This window comes from Oryctolagus cuniculus, chromosome 18 (genome assembly GCF_051225735.1).
Source record: "Oryctolagus cuniculus isolate XC-2025 breed Fujian yellow rabbit chromosome 18, ASM5122573v1, whole genome shotgun sequence".
NCBI classification, from domain to species: domain Eukaryota; kingdom Metazoa; phylum Chordata; class Mammalia; order Lagomorpha; family Leporidae; genus Oryctolagus; species Oryctolagus cuniculus.
The window spans coordinates 7,789,827-7,816,517 of record NC_142884.1 but is presented as its reverse complement, the minus strand read 5'-3'; the positions used below and the strand labels follow the sequence as shown (position 1 = coordinate 7,816,517).

Here is a 26,691-nt window from a genome sequence, read left to right as displayed (position 1 = left end):
ACAGAGTCCACGGCGGTGGCCAAGGAGAGTCTTGTACCTTTAATGAATCAGTTAATTAATTCCTGCCTCAGTCATCCCATGACTTGCTGGTTTGTCCTGGGGACTAACGCTGACAGCACCACGGTCCCTTTGCAGAGGATGTCAGCGCACTGCAGGTGACATTAATTGCAGCCCTGGGGAGACATGAGCTCAGGCATCTGGAGACCTATAACTGCTGTGGCTGCGGATGGCTCATGTTTTCTGAAGACCACACTTCGCTGCTGGTGCCAGCAACAGAGACCAGCCCCGTGAGTGCTGCCTTAGGACTCACACTCCATGCAGGTCTGGGAGACCCTGCAAGAGGGTGGTGAGGAGCTGGGCAGGGCAGAGGCTTCCCCCTGGCCCCAGGACAGCTTCTAAGCCTCAGACGTCTGGGCTGATAAAGGGCAAGGCAAGTCTGATGATGGGGACCCCCGGTGGCAGGGTTCTTGGCTTGGGAGGGACTGGACATTGCTGCGTCCCGCTTGCTCTGTGATCCCTTAAGGTGGGCACTGGCCATTGGCCCAGACTGCTGAGAACTGAGCTGGGAGAAGTTGACACATGTTGCTGTCTAGAGCGTAGGGTACACATGCAGACTCTGGCCTGCAGGCTGTGTAAACCCGGCGAAACCATGTGGGTCGGCCCTGCCAGGGCAGCTGCAGGTGGGGCTTGAAATTCAATCTGCAACAGGCTAGTTTTTAAGGCGGTATTCTTGAATGGCCCACGCACAAATGAAGGTATGAATATCCAAGTGGCCCTTGGCAGAAAGAGGTTCCCCACCCCTGCAGCAAGATAGATATGTCATCAAATTTCACTCCCTCTCAGAGTAACCCTGTTGATCTTTTTTCTCTCTTGTTTTGGAGATGTTGTGGGATGGATCTTAATTTTGTCTGTGTGAAGACAGAGACACAGAGACAGCGATTGTGTCTGGTCTACACCTGTGATTACCCGTGTGCCAGGGAGCTAATCTGCTCTGGAGTGTCTGCATGGTAAGACACCACGTGCCTCAGGTCGTCTCAGACCCAGGCTGCCTCGTAACTACAACTAACTGAGATCATTTAAAAAGAATCTCTGTGTCTTATTTACTTGCCCTTTGCATCTTGATGTAAGTGAAAACCAACAGAGTGCACAGTCTCCCGCGTACAATCTGAGAAGGTTTGACAAACTGACACACCCATGAAACGATGGCCATAATCAAAACAGTGAGCATTCCCTACACATTTCCTTGTGTTCTTTGTAAACCTTCCTTCCCTCCCTCCCCTCCCCCAGCCACTAGGCAGCTACTGAGCTGCTCTCTCTTGCTGTGGGTGGATTTGCATTTTCCAGAATGTTATATAAATCTGTGGCTTATTTTCTATCCATGTAAAATGTAGTAAGACTATTGTGTGTTTTAAGATTTATTTTATTTATTTGAAAGACAGAGTTACAGAGAGAGGTAGAGAAGACAGAATAAGAGAGAGAGAGAGAGAGAGAGAGAGAGAGATCTTCCATCCACTGGTTCACTCTCCAGATAGCTGCAACGGCCAAAGCTGTGCTGTGAAGCCAGGAGCCAGAAGCTTCTTCCAGGTCTCCCACATGGGAGCAAGGGTCCAAGGACTCAGGCCATCTTCCACTGCTTTCCCAGGACACAGCAGAGAGCTGGATCAGAAGTGAAGCAACTGGGGCTCGAACTGGCTCCCATATGGGATGCTGACACTGCAGGCCGGGGCTTTAACCCACTGTGCCACAGCGCTGGCCAAGAATATCATTTGACACTGAGCATTCAGTGTTGTCTTACATGAGAGGCCTGTGCCAAGCCCTAAAGCTCACACAGAAAGTCACTCATCAGTTGTATCTACTGGTATTTTCTCTGACTGGACCTGAAGCCACTTTTTGGGAAGTGGATTAAAACAGAGAAGCTGGTACCTCTGCCCTAACGTCACCCTTTCTTTATCTGTATTTCTGTCTCCCTACTCACGTAGCTTCTCCATCTCTCTCCAGTGCTTCTCCCTCACAGGACAAGGTCAATCCCAAGTCTATTCTACCTTTTCCAGGTCTATCCTTTTTAAGAAGTAGGGATTTCTCCAGTATTTTTGCAGGCAGGAGCTCTTTCAAATGTCACTGTCCCTGGCTCTATGTACAAAGTCTGACCGCCTGACACCCCTGTATTTGGCTTGTTCTTCATAAGCTCATTCCACTTTTCATTTTTTCATAGTGTTGGCCTCTATGGCACTTGCAAAGCTCAGACTTTGATCTTTGCCTTACTACTGTCCCTGCTGTTCGGTTTTAAAAATTCTTTTTCATAAAGAGAAAACCATGTAGCACCAAGCACATGGGGGAAAAGCAGGCACCCTGAGTTGCATTGTGGGAGTTTTCCTCTACACTGAGATATAGACAGGGCCCCTCAGATCTGGGATCAGCCCCCCATCATCCACCACAAGGGACTGTGACTTTGGACAAAACCTGACTTTCCTGTGCCCCATTGTGATCCGCTGCCTAATGAGAATGGTGACTACCGTATTTGGCTCACTGGATTATCTAGGGATTAAATGGATCAATGTATTTCTGACCCTTAGCGCAGTGCCTGGCACGGGGTCCATGTTCAGTAAACTTCCACTGTATGTTTTTTTTTTCTGGTATTGCAAAGCATGAAGTGGCTGAATCTTCATGGGCCTGGATCACGGCTAGGATTTGGAACTGATGCCTGAGCCCCATGGGTCACCTTTACAAATCCCAGCCTGGGTTTGAGCCGTGAGCTGGAGGTGACGTTTCCTCTCGTGTTCTGGAGTGTTGATCCAAGGGTGTACTCACGTGGGGAAAAGGTGCATGGTCATGACGGCTGAGGTCACCGTGAGAGGTGTTCTTTTGTGTTTCTTCTCTTCTCCTTGTCCCCACTTCCCCCACCAGGGGCTCAGCATTCCCATCTTCAGGTCTCTCTGCTCTTTATGGAGCCCGCATTGCAACCCCAGAGAAAAGGCTGTCTTGACAGACAGGCAGGGCCGGCTGGATGGGTGCTGGAGCAGAAACACCAGCAGCAGGACACGCGGACCGGACCGCGGGATGCAGACGTGGGGGCGGGCATCAGAGTTGCGGGCCCCTCTCCCGGGGCCCCTGCTGCGCTCTCCGACCCAGATCTTCCACCTCTGTTCTCCGGGCTCTGCTGCTTGCTTTCCTTCTTGAGGTTTGCTCTCCCCCTCGTCAGTGCAGCAGCTGAATGGTTCTGTCCCCCAGGAAACTGTGTGGAAATCCTAACCCCCAAAGTGGCAGTGTTAGGAGGTGGGGCCTTTGAGGGGTGCTGGAGGGACTCTTGTGAGAGACTTGTGCCTTTAAAGGGAACCCTGGAGGGCTCCCGTCCCCTCTTTTCACACAGGCACATAAGGAGAGAATCTGTCAGCAGGGCACTGTGCAGGCGGCCTGAGCTCAGCCTTCCAGGCCCAGAGCTGCAAGTCGTGCATCTCTGACCTTCGAGCTACGGGGCTGTGGTCCTTCCTTCCAGCAGCCCAGACCAGGGGGCTGGTGTGACTTCCTGTTGTTGTCTGGTTGTACATTCAGTTCCAGAGTTCTCATTCGGTTCCCTAGTGTGATTCTCCTCATTTACTCACCTTCTTTGCCCCCTTGACCACAGATACATCTGCCTTAAACCCGTCGTCTGCTGAGTCCAGCATCCTGACTCTCTGGGGTTTGGTTTGCATCAGTGGCCTTTTGTCTCAAACGTGGGTTGCATTTCCCCGTGTGCTTCTATGGTTAGCACATGTTTATGGGGTGGTATGCTGCACATGGGGGGACTGGATTCTGTTCCGTTTCTGTAACAGAAGCAGAAAAGAAGTTATTTTTCCTTCAGCAGGCAGTTAACCGGTTAAACACAAACTGCATATTCCAGAATATCGGTCGTGTATTTGGGTTTGACATGGAATGCTTGGCGTCTGCCCCGTGGGCATTCAGGCACGGGCCAGAGACTTGGCACAGGAGTTGCAGTTAAAAAGTGTGGTGCCCCCTCTGTGGCTCTGTTGGTCACGGCTTCCTCCTAACCCTGCAGGCTTTGCAGTCATCCTGGACGCCGCTGCCTCTTCGGTTCTTTTGATCACTAGGACTCCGAGGATCTGTTTTGGCTTTAGTCTCTGAATGTTCTCACCACAGCGCGCCCTCAGGCTCAGAGGCACTCACACCCCTAGAAAACTCACCCTCCTTCCCTGCCACCACATCTCCGGGATCTGCCCACTTTTGTCCACCCATTAGTGCAATTATAGGCAACGTGTTTTACATCCTGTGCCGTCTGTGGTTTCCTTTGCAAGAGAGGTGTTTCAGCAGGATTTTTCCAGCTATACCTGACGCAGAACCTGTCCTTTCTCTCGTATTTTGCTTAGTATTTTTGGCCATGAAAAAAAAAAAAAACAGAATTGGTTTTATGCAGTTAAGCTTCTCAGTCTTTTATCTTCTACTGATTTTGAGCCATAGCTACAAAGCCTTTCTCTCTGCCCAAGTCATGGAGGAATTCACCCGTGTTACCTTCTAAAATTTGCATGGATGGTTTGCTTTAACATTTTAGATCTCTTTCTGCTCTCATCTGTTTCACTACTTGTTTTTTTTCTGCTATACACCTGTATAACACTGTTTTAATTACAGAGACATCGAAGTACGTTTGCATGTGTGGTAGAGCTCTCGCATGGCTCATAGTTCTTCTACACTTTTCCTAACAGTGCATGTTATTTTCTGTTTAAATTTTAGTATCCACTTGCTCAGTTCCAGGAAAAACATTGTGTTATATATACTTGCTTCCTTAAATTTTTCAGTGAAAGTATGGGGAACTAATATCTTTATAATGTTCAGATATCAAATCCAAAAACAAAGCATGCCTTCTACTTGATCATGTTTACTTTGGCTACTGGAGTGTTTACAGTTTGTTAATATCATGCTTTTCTATGATGTTTCCTAAGTTAATTCTTAAAAATTATACATTTTTGTTGGTTTTTAAGTAGAATTTCCTCTACCATGATCTGGTTTTTCTGTGTATGAAGACTGTTGATTTTTATATATTAATTTCATAGATTGTTACTTTTCTTTTTTTACAGATTTATTTATTTGAAAAAGTCAGAGTTACAGAGCAAGGAAAGACACAGAGAGAAAGAGAGGTCTTGCAACAGCTGGTTCACTCCCCAGATGGCTGCAATGGCTTGAGCTGTACCAATCTGAAGCCAGGAGCTTCTTCCAGGCCTCCATGTGGGTGCAGGGGCCCACGGCCTTGGGCCACCTTCTACTGCTTTCCCAGGCTGTAGCAGAGAGCTGGATTGGAAGAGGAGCAGCCAGGTCTCAAACTGGTGCCCATACGGGATGCCAGTGCTGCAGTCCAGGGCGCTAACCCGTTGCACTACAGTGCCAGCCCCTAGGTTGTTACTTTTCTAAACTCACCTATAGTTAACATTGATTAGCTAGAGGCTTCTTACTATTATATCATCTAAGGGTACAGTTCTACTTCTTTTAAAATTGTTGTGCTTACTTATTTTCTCCTGAACAATTACATTAACTCATACTTATAGGACAGCATTAATTGAAGTAGTGGTCTTCTTTCTTTGTTCCTGCACTACTTATTTCTTTTTTTAAAGATTTACTTATTTGAAAGTCAGAGTCACACACAGAGAGAAGGAAAGGCAGAGAGAGAGAGAGAGAGAGAGAGAGAGAGAGAGAGAGAGAATCTCCCATCCACTGGTTGAAACCCCAGTTGGCTGCAACAGCTGGAGCTGTGCCGATCTGAAGCCAGGAGCCAGGAGCCAGGAGCTGGGAGATCCTCTGTGTCTCCCATGTGGGTGCCAGGGGCCCAAGCACTTGGGCGATCTTACACTGCTTTCCAGGCCGTAGCAGAGAGCTGGACTGGAGGTGGAGTTGGATTGGTGGTGCCCATATGGGATGTCGGTGCCACAGGCAGCGGCTTCACCCGCTATGCCACAGCGCTGGCCCCTCTGCACTATTTCTTAATAAAGTGCTCCTGTGTGTGTACATATAAATGTGAACACACTACATATACAAAATACCTCAAAAAGTTCATGCAAAATGGCTAAATATTTTGTTATTGATTTTTTAAATTCCTTGCATAGCCTTTTCATAATATGCACTAAATAAACTTATCTTTTCATCTCATTTTCCATGTACGCTTTGAAGTCTCCTCACAAATAATCACACTAAGGATATCCGTACATTCCTTTATCTTGTAGTGTCTTTTTAATCATGTTGATATTTTGTCAAAACTTTTTTTAATTTCTTAAAATTTTATTTATTTGAGAGACAGACAGAAAGAATGAAACAGTTACACAGAAAGAGCTTTCATATGCTGGCCCAATCCCCAAATGCCCACAGTGGCTGGAGGGCCAAAGCCCAGAACCAGGAACACAATCCCGGTCTCCCACGTGGGTGGCAGGGACCCAGCTACTTGACCGTCACTGCTGCCCCCCAGGGCGCACATGAGCAGAAGCTGAATGGGAGCTGAATGGGATTTTAAGTGCGGGCTTTGACATGGTTTAACTGTGAGGCCAATCTCACTATTCCAAGTGATCAATTTCAGTTCACAATTGATCATAATGAAAGGACTAAGAGTCAAAGGGAGCACATAAACAAGTCTAGTACCTGCTAACACTAACCGATAGAATAAAGGGGAGAGTGATCCAACATGGGAAGTGAGATACTCAGCAGACTCATAGAATGGCAGATGTCCTAAATAGCACTCTGGCCTCAGAATCAGCCCTAAAGGCATTCGGATCTGGCTGAAAAGCCCATGAGAGTATTTCAGGCATGGAAAGCCAAGACACTCTGGCAAAAAGATCTCTATGAGTGAGATCCCAGTGGAAAGAACAGGTCTTCAAAGAAGGAGGTACCTTTCTCTGAAGGGAGGAGAGAACCTCCACTTTGACTATGACCTTGTCTAAACATGATAAGAGTCGGAGAACTCAGAGGGCTTCCATAGCCTCGGAAACTCATGACTGGAGCATAGGGAGATTACTGATGCCATAGACAGGAGTGTCAATTGGTAAAGTCAACAACAGGAGTCACTGTGCACTTACTCCTCATGTAGGATCTCTGTCCTTAATGTGCTGTACATTGAGATTTAATGCTATAACGAGTACTCAAACAATATATTTCACTTTGTGTTTCTATGGGGGTGCAAATTGTTGAAATCTTTACTTAATGCATACTAAACTGATCTTCTGTAAAAAAAAAAAAAAAGAAATTATCAATTCCCAACTTGACTCTCACTGGGATTAAACATGACAATAGGTCTGATCTGATTTCATCATCATTTAAAAAAAATCATCTATTATTTTTCACTTTATGTTTCTGTGTGGGAGCAAACTGTTGAAAAACTTACTTAATGTATACTAAGCTGATCTTCTGTTTATTAAGATAATCAAAAATGAATCTTGATGTGAATGGAAGGAGAGAGGGAGTGGGAAAGGGGAGGGTTGTGGGTGGGAGGGACGGTATGGGGGGGAAGCCATTGCAATCCATAAGTCGTACTTTGGAAATTTATATTCATTAAATAAAAGTTAAAAAAAAAAAACTGTGAGGCCAAACACCTGCCCCATTTTTTTTTTTCAAAGTAGTAGGGGAGACAGTCACATGAATTTTCTTCCTAATATCAGTATGGCAAATTTTATTGATAAATGTTGTAATATTTAGCTGTCCTTACATTACTGGTATAAATCTCCCATGGTCATCGTATATGATTTTCTTAATATCTTTTCTTTGTCCTAGGAGGTATGATGAAGAATGCTTTAAATTTCTAAGCACAAAAATTTCTAAACATATTTATATTTTTTATATGTATATATATAGTCTATCTTTATCTCAAATTGCTGCAATACACACAGCAATTTAGAGACATGGCCTAAAGCACAGGCAACTCATATGGGCGCCAGTTTGAGTCTCTGCTGCTCCTCTTCTGACCCAGAACACTACTATGGCTTGAGAAAGCAGTGGAAGATGGCCCAAGTGGTTGGGCCCCTGAACCCACGTGGGAGACCCAGAAGAAGCTCCTGGCTCTTGGCTTCTGATTGGCGTAGGTCTGGCTGTTGACACCATTTAGGGAGTCTGAGGCCCGAGGACTGATGGCTTTTCCTGGAATGTGGTGAATATTCGGGAAATCACTTTGATATGAGAGAGAAGACTTGACTTTGGGGATTACGTCAGGACACAGTGAAGGACTGGCAAACGGGTAAGCAATGGCCCAGTAGCTGGCAGGGCGGCTCCCTGAATGGCGATGCCCAGCTTCCTGGTGGAGTTGTGGCCGTCGATGGGGTGGTCCTCAGGACAGTGTGTGAAGGGCTGAACGTCCCAGTTAGAACCAGGACTGTCGGAGTCAGCCCATGCTGAGCTCTAACATGGGGACCTTCGAGTCAGTAACCTGCCCCTGCGAGGCCTGAGAATGGATTTCGGTGACTTTATCCTCAGGCTGTTTTTCCTGGCCCAGAATGGGATTGGGGTCCTGGGGAATACCCTTCTCCTCTCAAGCTACGCCTCCATGGCCTGTGCTGGCCACTTGCTGCGGCCCACACATCTGATCATGGCCAACATGGCCATGGCCAACTTCCTGGTTCTTTTCTTCAAGGGGATCCCTCAGATGATATTTACCTGGGGAGTGGTTTACGTCCTTGGGGACGCTGCGTGTAAACTTGTCTACTACATCCACAGAATGGCCCGGGGCCTCTCTCTCTGCACCACTTGCCTCCTGAGTGTTTTCCAGGCACTCACCGTCAGCCCCGCAGGTGGCGGGTGGATGCGGCTCAAGGACATAGCTCGGAGGAAGGTGCGTTTCTCGTGCCTTCTGTGTTGGGTTTCCAACCTGCTGATGAACCTCTTTATTCCTCTGAAAATACAGGCCCGTCCGCGTGGCCTCAACTCCACGAGCATGCAGCATTATGGACTGTGCTCTTCCGAGATCCCTAAGACGAATGCTGCAATATACGTGGTCCTGTTGACCTTCCCAGACGTGGCATTCATGGTGCTCATGGCTGCGGCCAGCGCCTACATGGTGCTTCTCCTGCACAGGCACCACAAGCGGGTGAAGCATGTGCACAGCCACAGCGGCGCCCACAGACTCTCCCCAGAGACAAAGGCCACGCACACCATCCTGCTTCTAGCAGGCACCTTCACTTTCTTCTACTTCACCAACTCTGTCCTCACAATTTCTGATATTTATTTTTCCCAGTCTCACCTCTGGCTGCAGCATGTGCCCACCTTTGTGGCGGCCTGTTATCCCACCCTCAGCCCCTTTATACTGATGCTTCGAGATCCCCGGGCGCTGACTCTGTGTTTTTAAGTGGAGAGAAAGGAATTGCAACTTACAGATGATCTCACTTGCAATGGTTTCTCTTTCAAATCACCTGGTTATTCCCTTACTCATATAATGACTTGTGGATGTCTAGAATGTAAAGACAGCACTCAAAATACAATGATAGAGAGATTTGTAAGAGGGGCAGTGCTGTGGTGTAGTGGGTAAAGCCACCACCCTCAGTGGTGGCGTCCCATGTGAGCGCCAGTTCGAGTCCTGGCTGCTCCACTTCAGATCCAGCTCCTTGCTAATGCGCTTGGGAAAGCAGTGGAAGATGGCCCAAATGCTTGGGTCTTGCTCCTGTGTGAGAGACCCCAAAGAAGCTCCAGGCTCCTGGCTTCAGATCCTCTCTGCTCTGGCCATTGTGGCCATTTGGGGAGCAAACTAGTGGATGGAAGACCTCTCTCCATCCCTCTTTCTCCATCTCTCTCTCTTTCTCCCTCTGTCTTTCAAATAAATAAACACATATTTTAAAAAAGAGGGAGACGTGTATGATACTGGCATTGCCGTGTGGAAGCTTTCATCTTCACTTCCAAGTCAGATGTATAACCAAACAAACACAGTCCATCTATTAACATTATCCAGCTGCATTCTGATCGTATTTTTCCTTTGTAATATTTTATGTAAGCATGGAGGTAGATTGGGTAGAAATAATTTTGGGAACATATTAGAAGTTCTAATGATTTACAGGACAATTATTAATTGGATTCAGTTTTATATAATGATAAACAGCAATGACTTTAAGATTTAGTTCAAGTATCAAGGAATTAATCCAATAAAACTGTACAAGACCTCTATCAAAGACAGTAACTTTACTCAGACGTTAGTGAAGAGCCGAATAAATGGAGCAATGCACTGTCCATGGACTGTAAAACTTCACAGTGTAACAAGCTCATGACTTGCTAAAATGGTTTACAAATTCCATGTCCAATGCAAATCTTAAAAAGTTCTGTGAGGGGCCGTTGCTGTGGCACACTAGGTTAATTCTCCTCCTGTAGCACCAGCATCCCATATGGGCGCCAGTTCTAGTCCTGGCTGCTCCTCTTCCAATCCAGCTCTCTGCTGTGGCCTGGGGAAGCAGCAGAGGACGGCTCAAGTGCTTGGGCCCCTGCACCCATGTACGAGAGTGGGAAGAGGCACCTGGCTCCTGGGTTCGGATCGGCAAAACTCCGGCTGTTGTGGCCATTTGGGGAGTGAACCAGCAGAAGGAAGACCTTTCTGTCCTCCCTCTCACTGTCTGTAACTCTACCTCTCAAATAAATAAAATCTTTTTTAAAAAGTTATATGAAAATACAAAGGGTCAAAAGAACAAAGAGACTATAGAAAATGAGTGGTATGAGGCCTTGCTCTATGAGATTTTTAGAACTAGAATGCTCTCATGGTTGAGTCGGGGTAATGTTGACCCAGGGACAAGCAACAGAATCTTGGAGAACTGGAGTGCTGAGTCATCACTGTGGGGATAGGAACACTTAACAGACTTATGGAGTGCTGACTCATCACCATGCGGATATGAACACTTAACTTGTGACAGGGATGGCACGAATGGGTGGTGAGGAAGAGACTGTAAGTCATGTAAGTCATACTGTTGGGACAGTCGCCCGTACAGGGTGGAAAAAAGCTGACCCTTACATCACAGTGCTCACAAAACACAAATGTCTGGGATTCAGGATAAGTCACACCCTCTGCTGTACTCTCTGTGGTAAACGAATTCTTCCCAATCCAGGTTAGTTCTCTAATGATTGACACTGATTGGAGTACATGGGAGATCCAGCAGAGGTTGCGCATGAAATAAGTCTCACAAAGAAAGGCACAGATTTGAGATTCCCATTCAGACTCCATGGTAGTCTTCAGAGGTGAGCAGCCTGTATTTATTTTTTTGGTAATAGTTTTGCAAAATTGTGGTATAATTTGCACAATAGCATGCATCAGTTTTCATCTCTAATTTGATGAGTTTTACAAACACTTACCTTTGCGTAGCTATCAGTTGAATCCATCTGTAGATGTCCATGAACCCAGAAAGTCAATCACACTTCCCTTTCTCATCTTCTGTTGCCTTGAGACCACTTCTGTGTTAGGTAACCACATTGCAGTAATTTGCACAAATGGAGTTACCCATGGGCGCTCTGATTCCTGCCTGCTGTCTGACTTAATTCACGGAGAGTAATGACTCTGTATATCATTAGTTCATCCCTTTCTGTTGCTGAGCGACACTCAGGTATAGGCTGTAATATGCGTGTCCATCCTCCAGTTATGGACAATTTTAGATTTTCTGGTATGGCTTGGATATCATTAATAAAGGTACAATGTGTATTCATAACTCAAGTACACCCCCCAAAGAACTGAAAGTAGGACCTGGGGATGACTGGACTGCCATGGTCACAGCAGCATAATTCACAACAGCTGAACTCTGGAGACGACCAAAGGCCCCCTGGTAAATGAATGGATACACATTCTGTGGTACACACAGGCAAGGCAGTGCCACGTGGTCTCAAAAAGGAAGGCACTTCTGACATTTGCTACAACGTGGATGACCTTGCGGACATTATACTGAGTAAAATAAGCCAGCTGCAGAAAGACCGATCCTGTACGACTCCATGCACACGAGGCAACTACAGAGGCCAATGGAATGGTGGCTGCCAGGAGTTGCAGTTACTGTTTCATGGTATAAAGTTTCAGTTTTACAAGACGGAAAGAAGGTTGGTGGTGATGGGTGCACAGTACTGTAAAAGCATTTACCATTTTATGTACTTAGTTTCATTTTATAGGAAGAGACAGAAGTCCTCTCTCTGCTGGTTCACCTCACACATAGCCAGGACTGAGCCAGGCTGAAGCAAGGAGCCCAGGACTCCATCTAGGTCTCCCAGAGTTGGCAGGGACCCAAGCAATGGAGCCACCATCTGCTACCCCCCAGCATGCACAGTAGTAGGAGCTGAAACTTGAGCCAGGCACCCATCTACAGGATGTGGGCATCCCAGGCAGTGACTTAAGCACTACACAAATGAGGTCCCATGAAGGCATTTAATTCCACTAAACTGTATGCTAAGATGGTAAATTTGATGTTATGTGTATTCTACCACACTAGTCTTTTTAAAAGGCTCTGAGATACAGTGCTGCAGCCCAAAGCATCATGCATGGAAGTGACTCCACAAGTCTCACTCACTAGAAAGAAGAGGCGCCTGACTGCGGCGCTGTCCTCACCGACTGCCACTAGGTTGCTGTAGTTCGCGAGCATTACTTCCTTGTACAGGTCCCTCTGGTAGGGGTTCAAAAACTGCCACTCCTCCCTGGTGAAGTCCATGGCCACATCCTCGAAGGACATTCTCTGTAATCGTCAATTTCAATGCAAACTGAGGTGGATATTAATAAGTGATATGGAAGAGGGGCAAGGATGTGTGATCATTTTCCCCATGGTAAATCATACACACTGTCATAAACCACACGTCCATGCAATTCCACTTACTCTCCTTAACTTAAAAGACTAACCCAACATTTGCATGGATAGGAAACACTGCACTGGTAGTAAGAATATCCACAATTTCTTCAGTATTGTGAAGAGCTACCAATCTAAGTGTCCATCAAGGGGCAGGCGTGACAGGTTAAGCCACTGCTCGGGATGCCCTCATCCCTTGTCAGTGCCAGTGAGTCCCGGCACCTCTGCTTCCAATCCAGCTTCCTGCTAACGCATCCTGGGAGGCAGTGAATGGCGGTTCAAGTGCTTGAGGCCCTGCCAGCCGTGCGGGAAACTCAGACTGAATCCCAGGCTCGTGGTTCAGCCTGGCCCAGACCTGGTTGGTGCAAGCACTCAGGGTGTGAGCCAGCAGACAGAACTGCACATGCACGGGCACACTCTCTGCCTCTCTCTGTGGCTCTGCCTGTCAAGGAGACGAAAAGAACTAACAACAAAAAGTCCAACAAAAGCAGACCGAATTAAATTATAGCATTTCCATGCTATAGTAAAACACATAAATGCTGAAGTCAACTAGATAGATGTATATATACAGATAGAAATAAACTTCAAGGTATTCTCTTACATGGAAAAACTAAGCCCCCAAATAATATAATCCAGGACATGGAAAAGTCATAATATATGCCATTATATACACATAATGTGTATAGAGAAATACATACAATTATAGTCTGTAACACGCAATCACAGAAAGCAACTGGATGGAATCTCAAAACTATTACCATTTGCTACCCTTTGGGTTAGGGTTTGGTTGGAAGAGTGAAAAGGAATATTCTCTTGGGTGCTTGAACCTCTTGCATGTGTTATAGCTATGCATCACTTGAGCAATTAAAACTACAAAGACAGTGGCTGGGGTTGAAGGGTAGCAGCTGGATGCCACTTGTGAGGCTGGCATCCCATATCAGGGTGCTAGTTCAAGTCCCGACTGCTCTGCTTCTGATCCAGCTTCCTGCTAACACATCTAGAAAGGTAATGGGCTGGCGCCGCGGCTCACTAGGCTAATCCTCCGCCTGCGGCGCTGGCACCCCGGGTTCTAGTCCCGGTCTGGGTGCCGGATTCTGTCCCGGTTGCCCCTCTTCCAGGCCAGCTCTCTGCTGTGGCCCGGGAAGGCAGTGGAGGATGGCCCAAGTGCTTGGGCCCTGCACCCCATGGGAGACCAGGAGGAAGCACCTGGCTCCTGGCTTCGGATCAGCACAGCGTGCCAACCACCGTAGTGGTCATTTGGGGGATGAACCAATGGAAGGAAGACCTTTATAACTCTTCCTATCAAAAAAAAAAAAAAAAAAAAAAAAAAGAAAGGCAGTGGAAGATGGCCCAAGTACTTGGGTCCCTAACACTCATCTGGTAGATCAGAATGGAGTTCCTAGCTGTTGTACCCATTTGGGGACCTTCTTTCCCTCCTTCTATCTCTGACATGCTACCTTTCAAATAAATAAATCTTAAAAAAAAATAGACCAAAAGAAAAATAATTGGTACTGACTTTATTTTTTGAACTTGGGTTAGAAATATGCAAAAAGAGGGGCTGGTGTTGTGGCAAATGGGCTAAGTCCCTGCAGGCTACACTGGCATCCCTCATGGACGCCAGTTTGTGTCCCGGCTGCTGCACTTCCAATCCAGCTCCCTGCTAATGCAGCTGGGAAAGCCACGGAAGATGGCCCAAGTGCTACCATGAGGGCGACCTGGATGAAGCTTCTGGTTCTGACCTGGCCCAGCCCTGGCCATTGGAGCCATTTGGAGAGTGAAACAGTACAAGGAAGATTTCTCTCTCTCTCTCATTCTATCTCTGTATTTCTGCCTTTCAAATAAATAAATCTTTAAACAAAAATCTGAAAGGAGAAGTGTCATTATCTATATGCTCAGTGATACCAAATAATGGAACTTTCAGCTGTGTCCTGCCCAATCAACAGCAAGGATTCGTCTTCACGGAGGCGCACTCACAGGCGAAGCAGTCCGTTCATCCTACTGGATAACTCGGTGTTCTTCCAGGGCAAAGTCGGACCTGCAGAAGGCACTACTATCAAGGCACACTTTCTGAAGAATTTTACCTGATCAAGTCCTGCTTTGGCTAAGCCACTTAGCTGATTCAGGATGAAAAGAAGAAAAAACCAAGATGGCTCCTGCCTTTATTACAAGGTTTACATTGAGGACATTGCCTACCACAAAACCTCTCTGTAGAGCTAGCAAAAGAAATCCCTCAAGATGAAGAGCGATGAAATGCTGGCCTCCTGAGAGGAACTGCCTTGCCTTCGGCTCACAGACACTGAAAATCATAGATTTCTTTATTAATCTGAAAGGCAGAGTTACAGAGAGAGAGAGGTCTTCCATCTGATGGTTCACTCCCCAGATGGCCACAATGGCCAGAGCTGCGCCAATCCGAAGCCAGGAGCCAGGGGCAGCCTCTGGGCCTCCCACGTGGGTGCAGGGGCCCGAGGACTTGAGCCATCTTCCACTACTTTCCCAGGCCACAGTAGAGAGCTGAATCAGAAGTGGAGCAGCCGAGACTAGAACCGGAGCCCATATGGGATGCCAGCACTGCAGGCGGTGGCTTTACCCACTATGCCACAGGACTGGCCCCCACATTTTTCCTGATCATTATGGCTGCTAAGAAATAAAGACACAAATTCAAAGCTAAGGAACCCGCAGAGTCTTACATACTCATTTATCTATACTCCAACGTTAAGAATTTTCTTTTTAAAGATCAAATCATTTTTAAAGTTTATTTTCTTATTTCCATCTACTTGAAAGGCAGAGTTCTTGCACCCACTGGTTCACGCCGCAAAGCATCCCACGTGGTTGCTTAACCCCCTGTGCCACAACACTTACCTTCCCTTCCTAATTATGTCCTGACTGTAAGATTATACTTTATTTTCCAACAGATCCCCGTTTTTACCAACATACACTCTTTAATTTAGCTTGATACTTCTTATCTTTCACAGATTCACTGGGAAACCAAAGGTCAGTAAAACAAACCTCGCCTTGGCCTTGGCCATTTCCTTCTGTACCTTGGAAAGGCCCAGTGATTCTAAGATGTGCTGTCTTCTGTCTGCTGTGGACCTGCCCAGGTGTGGTCAGTTATCTCAAGTCCAGCTGCAGCCATGAGCAGTGACCTCTCAAGCCTGGAAGCTTGTTCTTCTACGGAAAATGTCTTGTTTCTGTAGACCAGGACCTGTGGATTTAGGACACAATTCAGGTAGAAGAGGATGTGTACTTGGGACTATAACCCTCTAATTGATGGCTAATCTGAACTCACCTTAATATCAGGGCCTCGAATTCCATCCATGTGTGCCACAGAAGGGACAAGAAGGCCTCGTTTCAGAAAAGTCAGACTAGACGAGACGGCAAACAAAAACCACTTCATACTCTTGTCCACTGCTGAGTTCTCATGGAGATCAGTGGTTGGAAAGGCAACGCAGGAACAGAGCAACTCTGGAAAATGACTTAAAACCGCCTATGCTGGCCGGCGCCGCAGCTCACTAGGCTAATCCTCCGCCTTGCGGTTCCGGCACACCAGGTTCTAGTCCCAGTCGGGGCGCCGGATTCTGTCCCGGTTGCCCCTCTTCCAGGCCAGCTCTCTGCTGTGGCCAGGAGTGCAGTGGAGGATGGCCCAAGTACTTGGGCCCTGCACCCCATGGGAGACCAGGATAAGTACCTGGCTCCTGCCATCGGATCGGCGCGGTGTGCCGGCCACAGTGCGCTGGCCATGGCGGCCACTGGAGTGTGAACCAACGGCAAAAGGAAGACCTTTCTCTCTGTCTCTCTCTCACTGTCCATTCTGCCTGTCAAAAAAAAAAAAAAAAAAAAAAAAAAGAAAAGAAAAACAAACAAACAAACAAAAAACACAAAAAACCGCCCATGCCCATGTGCTGCTAACGGCGCCTGAAGACCAAGCATCTTTCGTTTAATCCTCAACACCGCTGTGCAAGGTGCTCATATCCCACCTCAGACACAGCGCACTGGGCCTGGCGAGGTGACAGGTGTTGTGTGGGCTGCCGCCCTCCCTAAGAGGCAGTGTCAGAATCTGACGCCACGCCCACTTCCTGCTGTGTGACAGCCCCCTCTGGCAACAAGCGGCACAACGTGAACTTCTTTCTCCTCCTCACTCAGTGGCCCAGCAGGTGAACACCCTGGCCTGCAGTGCCGCCGGTTCGAGACCCGGCTGCTCCTCTTCCGATCCAGCTCTCTGCTATGGCCTGGGAAAGCAGTGGAAGATGGCCCAAGTCCTTGGGCCCCTGCACCCACGTGGGGAGACCTGGAAGAAGCTCCTGGCTCCTGATCAGCTCAGCTCTGGCCGTTGCGGCCATCTGGGGAGTGAACCAGCGGACAGAAGACCTCTCTCTCTCTGCCTCTCCTCTGTGTAACTCTGACTGTAAAATAAATAAATAAATCTTAAAAAAATAAGTCTATAATGCAAAAAAAAAAAAAAAAAAGGTTTTCGCCCCCCAGGGCACCCACCCCGCCATGCAGCGGTCCCACAGGCTCCCCAAGGACCTGCAGCCGCCGCCTGCATCCCCTAGGCGTGCTCAGCGAGGGCGGGGCTGCAACAGCAGCGCCTCTCCTCCCAGAAGCGGCAGGTGCGGGATCCGTCTTCCCACGAGCCAGGCTCTGGGGGCTCGCTCGCAGCTCCCACTCCGGGGACGCCAACATCAGGTCGTCAACCTGCAGCCCACCCGGTAGCCCCGCGCGGCGCCCCGAAACCAAACCCCCGGCGAGAAACGCCCCCACCGCTTCCCGCGACACGGACCCCACGCGCTCCCGAACGCGCCCCCTCTCCCGCACCGCGGCTTCCCGCGTCCGGAAACGCCCCCAGGACCCAGCCCAGACGGACCGAGGACCTCCGGGGTCTCCACGTCGGCGGCGACTCGCAGAACCCACCTCCTTAGACCTCGGTATCCGCTGCCCGGCAACCGAATGGCGCGCCGCGCGCGAGGCTCTCGGGAGCCCCGAGAACGGCGGCCGACGAGGGCCAGAACGCGTCGTCCCGGAGACCGGCGGCTCGCGCGCGGACGCCCCTTTATGACGTAATGGAGCTGCGCCCGCCTCGAGGATGCCTGCTGCGGAGTCGCTGTTCCAGCCGGCTCGTAGGATGTCTGAAAACTTGGCCCCGCTTCACGCGGGAAGCCGGACGTCCACGAGCAGTGGCAGAGGACCCGTTTCAGCGCAGCTGCAGCCTAGCTGAGCCACCGCCCTGGACTTTAGCATGGGCCGGGGTCCGCCCGCGCTGCGTTGGTTCTCAGGGCGGGAGGCTGCCCACGTCCCTGCGGGGAGGGTGGGCGTCGTCCGCTGCCCTTAAGTCCACACTCTGATCCCAGGAAGGCCTGACGGAAGCCACGGGGTGCGGTCATCCCGTGGGGGCCGGGGGCGGCCTGGGCGTGCCCCTGGCTGCAGCGCGCTGGGTGGACGACGCCCCAGCTTCTGAGGGTGCCGGGGGTTTAGGGAAGAAGGCCCCGAGGAAGGAGCGAGTCCCCGCGTTCGGGAGAAAGCGCAGTGAGAAGGGGGCCGGGAGCGCTGACACCCGGAGGTGGGAGATGCCGAGTCAAGGGCTCTGGGTGTGCCCCGTGTTGAGGCCCGGACTGGGCAACCAGACGGATGGACCCCGGCGCCAAACCCACTTCCTGTAGTTCTGCAACCGGGCTCGTTCGCCAACGAGGGTTTCTAAAATGCCCACCGAGTGCCGAGCACTGTTCTGGGTGCTGCGGATACAAAAGCTGTGAACATAGACCAAAGGAAAAAAAAATGACCGTTTTTCATGGAGATTTGCATTCTACTGGAAGCTTCACAGGAATGCTGATCCGAATCCTTCGTGACAGCAAGCTTAATCGTGATTCCCATGAGCAGTAAGACCTTAGAGGGCAAAAGGGTGAGTCACCGTCACATCCTCTTACTCTTCCCTCAGAACCAACTCTGCCACCCGATAAAAGGTCCAACTTAGGAGAAATCAAAGAAATGCAAGATATCAGCCAAATAGAATACCTTGTGTGGCAATTTCGTCAGATTAAGGAAACTAAGGATCTCCAGCTTTGCCATACTTGGGGTGACAAAATGTTCATTTTTGTACATTTATATGGGAGTATAAGCTATTATTTTAATATGTACTGAAGACTTTTTTTTTTTTTAAGATTTATTTATTTGAAAGTCAGAGTTACACAGAAAGAGGAGAGGCAGAGAGAGAGGTCTTCATGCACTGGTTCACTCCCCAGTTGGCCACAACGGCTGGAGCTGAGCCGATCCGAAGCCAGGAGCCAGGTGCTTCTTCTGGATCTCCCACGCGGATGTAGGGGCGCAAAGACTTGGGCCATCTTTACTACTTTTTCAGGCCATAGCAGAGAGCTGGATCAGAAGTGGAGCAGCCGGGTCTCAAACCGGCACCCATATGGGATGCCGGCGCCGCAGGCATCAGCTTTACCCACTACACCACAGCGCCGGCCCCCAAAAGATTTCTTTTAATCTTAATCGGCATGGTGATAGAATGCAAACATGTAAATGACTGCCATTAAGGAAAAGAAGTATATATTCAGAGCGCCATAGAATTAGGCAGGGCAGGCTATTCAAGGAAGTCACATAAAACACCAGGATTAGTCATGAGACAGAGGGAAGGAGAGAGAAATGTGGACAAGAGCCTTGTGTGGTATGCATGAGAAGGAACGTGGACTGAGAGTTGGCTAGTCTGAATACTTTAGTGGGCTCTGGGGTGTAGGGTTTGCCTGCGTGGGAGTAGATGACCCCAAGAAAGCTTGATAATGAATATGGTGGGATCTGGATTGGCTGATTTGCACATAAAAGGTGCCAGTCCTCTGCTATGTCTAGGAATTAGCTATCCTTAGAAAGGGCGGTCTGTCCAGGCTTGGCAAAACCCTAGATAACAAAGCATCAGAATAAAAAACATTATCATTAATAATGATACAGTCTCTCTAGAAGAAAATCTGTGTTAAAATGCAATATGAGGAGATGTTAGGGAGACGGACGTGAGACTGGTGTGAGGAGATGTTAGGGAGACGGACGTGAGACCAGGTGTGAGATGTTAGGGAGACGGACATGAGACCGGTGTGAGGAGAAAATGAAAAGTCTGGGAAGGAGCCTCAATGTCTTTAAGTAACTCAGCGTTTGTAACTCAGAAGTCCCCCGCCTGGTGACTGGAGGGCAGGTTCCATGCCTGGCAGTCCTCCTGTCTGGCGTTGCACCTGGTGTTCTCCCCGTCTGATTACACTAGTCTAGGGGATATCCTGAGCCTGTGAAGCCTTCCAGAGAGGGCTGGGGAGGAAAAAGATTGGCGGCAAGCAGATATTCCGTACCCGTAGAAACCTCAGTCTGAGTGCAGATGAGGTTCTGCCAGCAGATGTGGCCATGTGTGTGTGTGTGTGTGTGTGTGTGTGTTTTTGCCTCTCAAATAAATTAATTAAAAAAAAAAAATAGGGGCCAGTGTTATGCTGCAGTGGGTTAGCCCTGCCTTCCTGCATCCCATAATGAAATGCCCAATTCAATTCCTAGCTATTCTGAGCTTTCAATCAAGCTTCTGGCTAATGTGTCCGGGTGGCAGGAGATGATGGCTCAAGTGCTTGGGTCCCTGGGAGACTCATATATAATTCCTGGCTCTTGGCTTTGGCCTGGCCTAGCCCCAGTGGTTGCAGGCATTTGAGCAGGGAACCAGTAGATGGAATCTCTCTCTCTGTGTGTGTGTGTGTGTGTGTGTGTGTGTGTGAGTGTGCGTCCTTCTGTCTCTGTCACTCTGTCTTTCAAATACATCTATAAATGTTTTTAATAAATTATTTTATTTTGAAATATTTGTAGGTTCCCAGGAAATTGCAGGCATCCTTATACTTTTCCCCCAGTACAAAGGTATCAACTTACATATCAGAGACAGGCAATTGACAGGATAATCCATAAATTTATGCAGAGGACCAGTGATACACAATCCCACTAATGTTCATTTGTATATGGTTCTATGCCATTTGGTTACATGTATAGGTTTGTATAACCACTGTTATAGGCAAAACAGACTATCCCAACAACACAGAAATCCCTTGTACTGTCCCTTTGTGTTAACATCCATACTCTGCTTGCCGTGTCCCTATTTCCTGTCAACCACTAATCTGTTTTCCATCCTTGAGTTTCATTTAAAAAATGCTACACAGTTGGAACATAATACATATTTTGAACCTTTTGAGATTTGCCCTTTTTCCCCACTATGAAATTCCCTTGAGAGTAATCCCAATTTATTAGGTGCATTGATAGTCCCTTTTTATACCCGCAATGTTGCATACTTTGCAAGATTCCTTGATATGAATGTGCCATGGCTTGTTTAACCAGTAACACACTTAAGGATATTCGTTTGTGTCCAGTCTTTGGCTACCACAAAGAAATCTGCTATCAACATCTGTGCACAGCTTATTACATGTACTTAAGTTTTTATTTTCTGAGATAAATGCCTAAGAGTATGATTGCCAAGTAATGTGTGTTTGTTTTCAAAGAAACTGCCAAGTTAGCTTCTCCCCTCTTTTCTACTCTCCACTTCTGCTAGTTAACTGCCAGAGAAGACTGAATGAAAAGCCAGGACATTTCATCCATCCATTTTCTTTTACTTTCATTTTAGCTACTGCAGGTAACAACCAGGAAATTTTGGATTTTACTTTTTGTCCTATTAGTTTGCATTTAAATTCATTTCTAAATTCTACTCCAGCCTTTCCCATTTTATAATAGCTGCTGCTTTATATATCGGTAGCTACCCAGGAATCAGTGCTTCCTCATCTCCCACCTTTTTATCTTTTCTCTTCCCAAACCACTTTTAACTTTTATTTAATAAATATGAATTTCCAAAGTACAACTTTTGGATTATAGTGGCTTTTTCCCCCCATAACCTCCCTCCCACACGCAACCATCCCATATCCCGCTCCCTCTCCCATCCCATTCACATCAGGATTCCTTTTCAATTATCTTTATATACAGAAGATCAATTTAGTATATACTAAGTAAATATTTCAACAGTTTGCACCCACACAAAAACACAAAGTATAAAGTACTATTTGAGTACTAATTATACTGTTTATTCACGTAATACAACACATTAACGACAGAGATCCTACATGGGGAGTAAGTGCACAGTGACTCCTGTTGTTGATTTAACAATTGACACTCTTGTTTATGGCGTCAGTAGTCACCCAAGGCTCTTGTCATGAGTTGCCAAGGCTATGGAAGCCTTTTGAGTTTGCCAACTCTGATCTTATTTAGACAAGGTCATAGTCAAGGTAGAAGTTCTCTCCTCCCTTCAGAGAAAGATACCTCCTTCTCTGATGGCCTATTCTTTCCACTGGGATCTCACTCACAGAGAACTTTCATTTCGTTAGTTAGTTAGTTTGTTTTTTGCCAGAGTGTCTTGGCTTTCCATGCCTGAAATACTCTCATAGGCTTTTTAGCCAGATCTGAATGCCTTAAGGGCTGATTCTGAGGCCAGAGTGCTGTTTAGGACATCTGCCATTCTATGAGTCTGCTGTATATCCCGCTTCCCATGTTGGATCATTCTCTCCTTTTTAATTCTATCAGATACTATTAGCAGACACTAGTCTTGTTTATGTGATCCCTTTGACTCTAAATACTATCATTATGATCAATTATCAACTGAAACTGATCACTTTGACCTGGGAGTCGGGTGAAAGCAGGCTTGAGGCGAGCAGCCTGCAGACTCATTTATTACAGTTGGAACAACATCTTATATAGCCAAGACCAGCCAATCTGGTCAAGGAGTGGTCTATGCCCCAACCAATCACAGCCTGTTGCCAGGCAGGCTCCATTGCCAGGTGGGTTTCAAAGCCATTCCTGAGTAACTGACACTTGCTTGCCAGTGGCCACCTTGGCATGGCCTTCTCATTCTACCACAGGGTTATATTCAGGTTTCTGAGGAATCTCCAGACTGACTTCCATAGTGGCTTGACCAGTTTGCATTCCCACCAACAGTGGGTTAGTGTCCCTTTTCCCCCACATCCTTGCCAACATCTGTTGTTGGTAGATTTCTGTATGTGAGCCATTCTAACCGGGGTGAGGTGAAACCTCATTGTGATTTTGATTTGCATTTCCCTGATTGCTAGTGATCCTGAACATTTTTTCATGTGTCTGCTGGCCATTTGGATTTCCTCTTTTGAAAAATGTCTATTGAGGTCCTTGGCCCATCTCTTAAGTGGGTTGTTTGTTTTGTTGTTGTGGAGGTTCTTGATCTCTTTGTAGATTCTGGTTATCAGTTGCATAATTTGCCAATATTTTTTCCCATTCTGTCGGTTGCCTCTTGACTTTCCTGACTGTTTCTTTTGCAGTACAGAAACTTCTCAATTTGATGCAATCCCAATAGTTAATTTTGGCTTTGCCTGTGCCTCCAGGGTCTTTTCCAGAAACTCTTTGCCTGTGCCTATATCTTGCAGGGTTTCTCTGATGTTCTCTAATAATTTGTGGTGTCGGGTCATAGATTTAGATCTTTAATCTATTTTGAGTAGATTTTTGTGTAAAGTGTAAGGTAGGGGTCTTGCTTCATGCTTCTGCACATGGAAATCCAGTTTTCCCAGCACCATTTGTTGAATAGACTGTCCTTGCTCCAGGAATTGGCTTTAGATCCTTGATCAAATATAAGTTGGCTGTAGATGTTTGGATTGATTTCTGATGTTTGTATTCTGTTCCATTGGTCTATCCATCTGTTTCTGTACCAGTACCATGCTGTTTTGATGCCCTGTAGTATGTCCTGAAATCTGGTATTGTGATGTCTCTGGCTTTGTTTTTGTTGGACAACATTGCTTTAGCTATTTGAAGTCTCCTGTGCCTCCATATGAATTTCTGCATCATTTTTTCCAGATCTGAGAAGAATGTCTTTGGTATTTTGATTGGCATCACATTGAATCTATAAATTGCTTTTGGGTTAATGGACATTTTGATGATATTGATTCTTCCAATCCATGAGCATGGAAGATTTTTCCATTTTTTGGTGTCCTCTTCTATTTCTTTCTTAAAGATTTTGTAATTCTCATCGTAGAGATCTTTAACGTCTTTGGTTAGTTAAGTTTATTCCAAGGTATTTGATTGTTTTTGTAGCTATTGTGAATGGGATTGATCTTAGAAGTTCTTTTGCAGCATGGCATTGCCTGTGTATACAAAGGCTGTTGATTTTTGTGCATTGATTTTATATCCTGCTACTTTACCAAACTCCTCTATGAGTTCCAATAGTCTCTTAGTAGAGTTCTTTGGATCCCCTAAGTAAAGAATCATATCGTCTGCAAAGAGGGATAGTTTGACTTCTTCCGTCCACATTTGTATCCATTCAATTTCTTTTTCTTGCCTAATGGCTCTGACTAACACTTCCAGAACTATATTGAATAGCAATGGTGAGAGTGGGCATCCCTGTCCGGTACCAGATCTCAGTGGAAATGCTTCCAACTTTTCCCCATTCAATAGGATGCTGGCCATGGGTTTTTCATAAATTGCTTTGATTGTATTGAGGAATGTTCCTTCTATACCCAGTTTTCTTAGGGTTTTCATCATGAAAGGGTGTTGTATTTTATCAAATGCTTTCTCAGCATCTATTGAGATAATCGTATGGTTTTTCTTCTGTAGTTTGCTAATATGGTGAATCACATTGATTGATTTGCAAACATTAAACCATCCCTGCATACCAGGGATAAATCCCACTTGGGCTGGGTGGATGATCTTTCTGATGTGTTGTTGCATTCTATTGGCCAGAATTTTATTGAGGATTTTTGTGTCTGTGTTCATCAGGGAAATTGGTCTGTTTCAATGCTGCATCTTTTTCAGGTTTAGGAATTAAGGTGATGCTGGCTTCATAGAAAGAATTTGGGAGGATTCCCTCTTTTTCGATTGATCTGAATAGTTTGAGAAGAATTGGAGTTAGTTCTTCTTTAAATGTCTGGTAGAATTCAGCAGTGAATCCATCTGGCCCCAAACCACTTTTGTCTGTTCTAGCAAATTCCGCTTCACGGACACCTAGCTATAGGGGGTAAACATGTTTTCTGTTTTCACGTAATCAACTTAACATTCACACAACTACTACAGCTCTGGCCACTAACAACCAATTAGATGTTCTAAATTTAGTTAAAGTTTGGAGAATGAATGAAGGAAGAGAAAAGAGAAGCTATTCAGCTAACAGCTTTTTAAAAATTGCTGTTCCTCTTTCCTAAATTTATATTGAAACCCTTGACTTAAAACCCCAGAAGGTGTGTGTCAGCAAAACACAGTAATGGCAACCTTGAGTCTTATTCTTCCATTTTGGCCTCTACCTCCACCTCTACCTCTACCTCAGAAGGACACTGGCCACCTGCTAGTCTAACTGATGAGTTCCCTGGTCATAAAGCTTAAATTCTACCATAAATGTTCCTGATAAGGTTAGGAAGGCTAGTGGGATATTGAGTGAATTGTTACTTGTTTTCCTCCCTAAATGCCTGCAAGGCCAGGCCTGGGCCAGGCTGAAGGGAGGAGATAGAAGCTCAATCTGAGTCTCCCAAGTGGATGGCCAAGACCCTAGCCATCATCTTCTGCTGTCTGCGGTATGCATCAGCTGGACGCTGGAATCAGAAGTGGAACCAGAACTCAGCCCGGGTACTTTGATATGAGATGCAGGTGTCTCAAGCTGCCTTAACCACTGTACCAAATGCTTCCCAACTCTGGCAGATCTGGCAGACTCTTTTCCAACTGCTGCCTAGCCCTGGCCCTGGGGGCTATTGGAACTTGTCCCAGAACCAGTCCTTTCTTTCTGGCTAGCACCTGTAATGGCTCAATAAGCCCTCTTATTTCAGAGAGTTCTTGGTCTCCTGTGAACCAGGATGGTTCATCTCAAAGTCAAAATCTGAGGCAAAATAAAATTTTCTTTTTTAAAAAATTAATTTGTTTATTTGAAAGGCAGAGCTACAGAGAGGCAGAGGCAGACACACACACACACACACACACACAGAGGTCTTCCATCCGCTGGTTCACTTTCCAGATGGCTGCAATGGCGGAAGCTGCGCTGATCTGAAACGAGGAGCCAGGAGTCTCCTCTGGGTCTCCCACGAGGGTTCAGGGGCCCAAGGACTTGAGTCATCTTCTACTGTTTTCCCAGGCCACAACAGAGAGCTGGATGGGAAATGGAGCTACTGGGACTTGAATCAGCACCCATATGGGATGCTGGCACTGCAGGCGGTGCCTTTACCCACTACACCACAGTGCCGGCCCCTATAATTTTCATGAGTTTATTTGACCAAGAGCAGTCTATGAATTGGGAAGTATTAAAACAGAAGAAGTGGGGCCAGCACCGTGGCATAGCAGATAAACTTGCCACCTGCACTGCAGGCATCCCATATAGGTGCTGGTTCAAGTCCCAGCTGCTCTACTTCCCAGCCAGCTCTGTGCTATGGCCTAGGAGAGCAATAGAGGATGGCCCAAGTCCTTGGGCCCCTGCACCTGCGTGGGATACCCAGGAGAAACTCTAGGCTCCTGGCTTCAGATGGGCCCAGCTCTGGCTGTTGTAGCCATTTGGGGAGTGAACCAGCAGATGGAAGACCTCTCTGCCTCTGCCTCTAACTCTGCCTTTCAAATAAATAAATCTTAAAAAACAGAAGAGGTCAGTGTTCCCATTCTTAAGCATAAGAGGCCGATATTAATAAGGTTGAATAAAGAAGTAAAACAATGAAATTATTTGGTTACAGGTTTTTTTTTTTTAAGATTTATTTATTTGAAAGAGTTACACAGAGAGAAGGAGAGGCAGAGAGAGAGAGAGGTCTTCCATCCACTGGTTCACTCCCCAATTGGCCACAACAGCCAGAGCTGCACTGATCTGAAGCCAGGAGCCAGGAGCTTCTTCTGGGTCTCCCACATGGGTGCAGGGGCTCAGGGACTTGGCCATCTTCTGCTGCTTTCCCAGGCCACAACAGAGAGCTGGATCAGAAGTTGA

The 26,691-nt window shown here is 46.9% G+C and overlaps 2 protein-coding genes and 1 non-coding gene across 8 annotated transcripts in view; 2 read left to right on the top strand and 1 right to left on the bottom strand.

The window, feature by feature from the left end:
• Positions 1-1,399: 1,399 nt before the first annotated feature.
• Positions 1,400-17,768, bottom strand: LOC108175768 (uncharacterized). 5 transcript variants are annotated; one of them, XR_016225234.1, is made up of 4 exons: positions 17,605-17,699; positions 16,030-16,105; positions 15,750-15,945; positions 1,400-3,800 (listed from the first exon to the last, which is right to left on the bottom strand). It is a non-coding gene; the product is annotated as an uncharacterized LOC108175768 (transcript). The 5 variants fall into 5 exon arrangements; XR_016225236.1 differs by lacking the exon at positions 1,400-3,800 and adding an exon at positions 14,244-14,778; XR_007915802.3 differs by lacking the exon at positions 1,400-3,800 and having other exon boundaries at positions 15,041-15,945; positions 17,652-17,768.
• On the top strand, positions 8,408-9,301 carry ORYCUNV1R1582 (vomeronasal 1 receptor oryCunV1R1582). The gene has a single exon (NM_001167269.1). The coding sequence runs from the start codon at positions 8,408-8,410 to the stop codon at positions 9,299-9,301; it is 894 nt and encodes a 297-aa protein (NP_001160741.1).
• A 31-nt stretch (positions 17,769-17,799) lies between the features above and the next one.
• Positions 17,800-26,691, top strand: part of ZNF613 (zinc finger protein 613) — a 41,051-nt gene continuing 32,159 nt past the window's right edge. Inside the window, exon 1 of one of the 2 annotated variants that reach the window (XM_008249782.5) lies at positions 17,800-18,636. In XM_008249782.5, the coding sequence (XP_008248004.3) occupies positions 18,607-18,636 (30 nt within the window). In that variant the 5' untranslated portion in view covers positions 17,800-18,606. The remainder of the gene's footprint in view (positions 18,637-26,691) is intronic. The other variant, XM_089320159.1, reaches the window with a different exon arrangement.

Bases quoted from the DNA above. Each gene is read 5' to 3' on its own strand.
- ORYCUNV1R1582 (NM_001167269.1), top strand. From the start codon at position 8,408: ATGGATTTCGGTGACTTTATCCTCAGGCTGTTTTTCCTGGCCCAGAAT.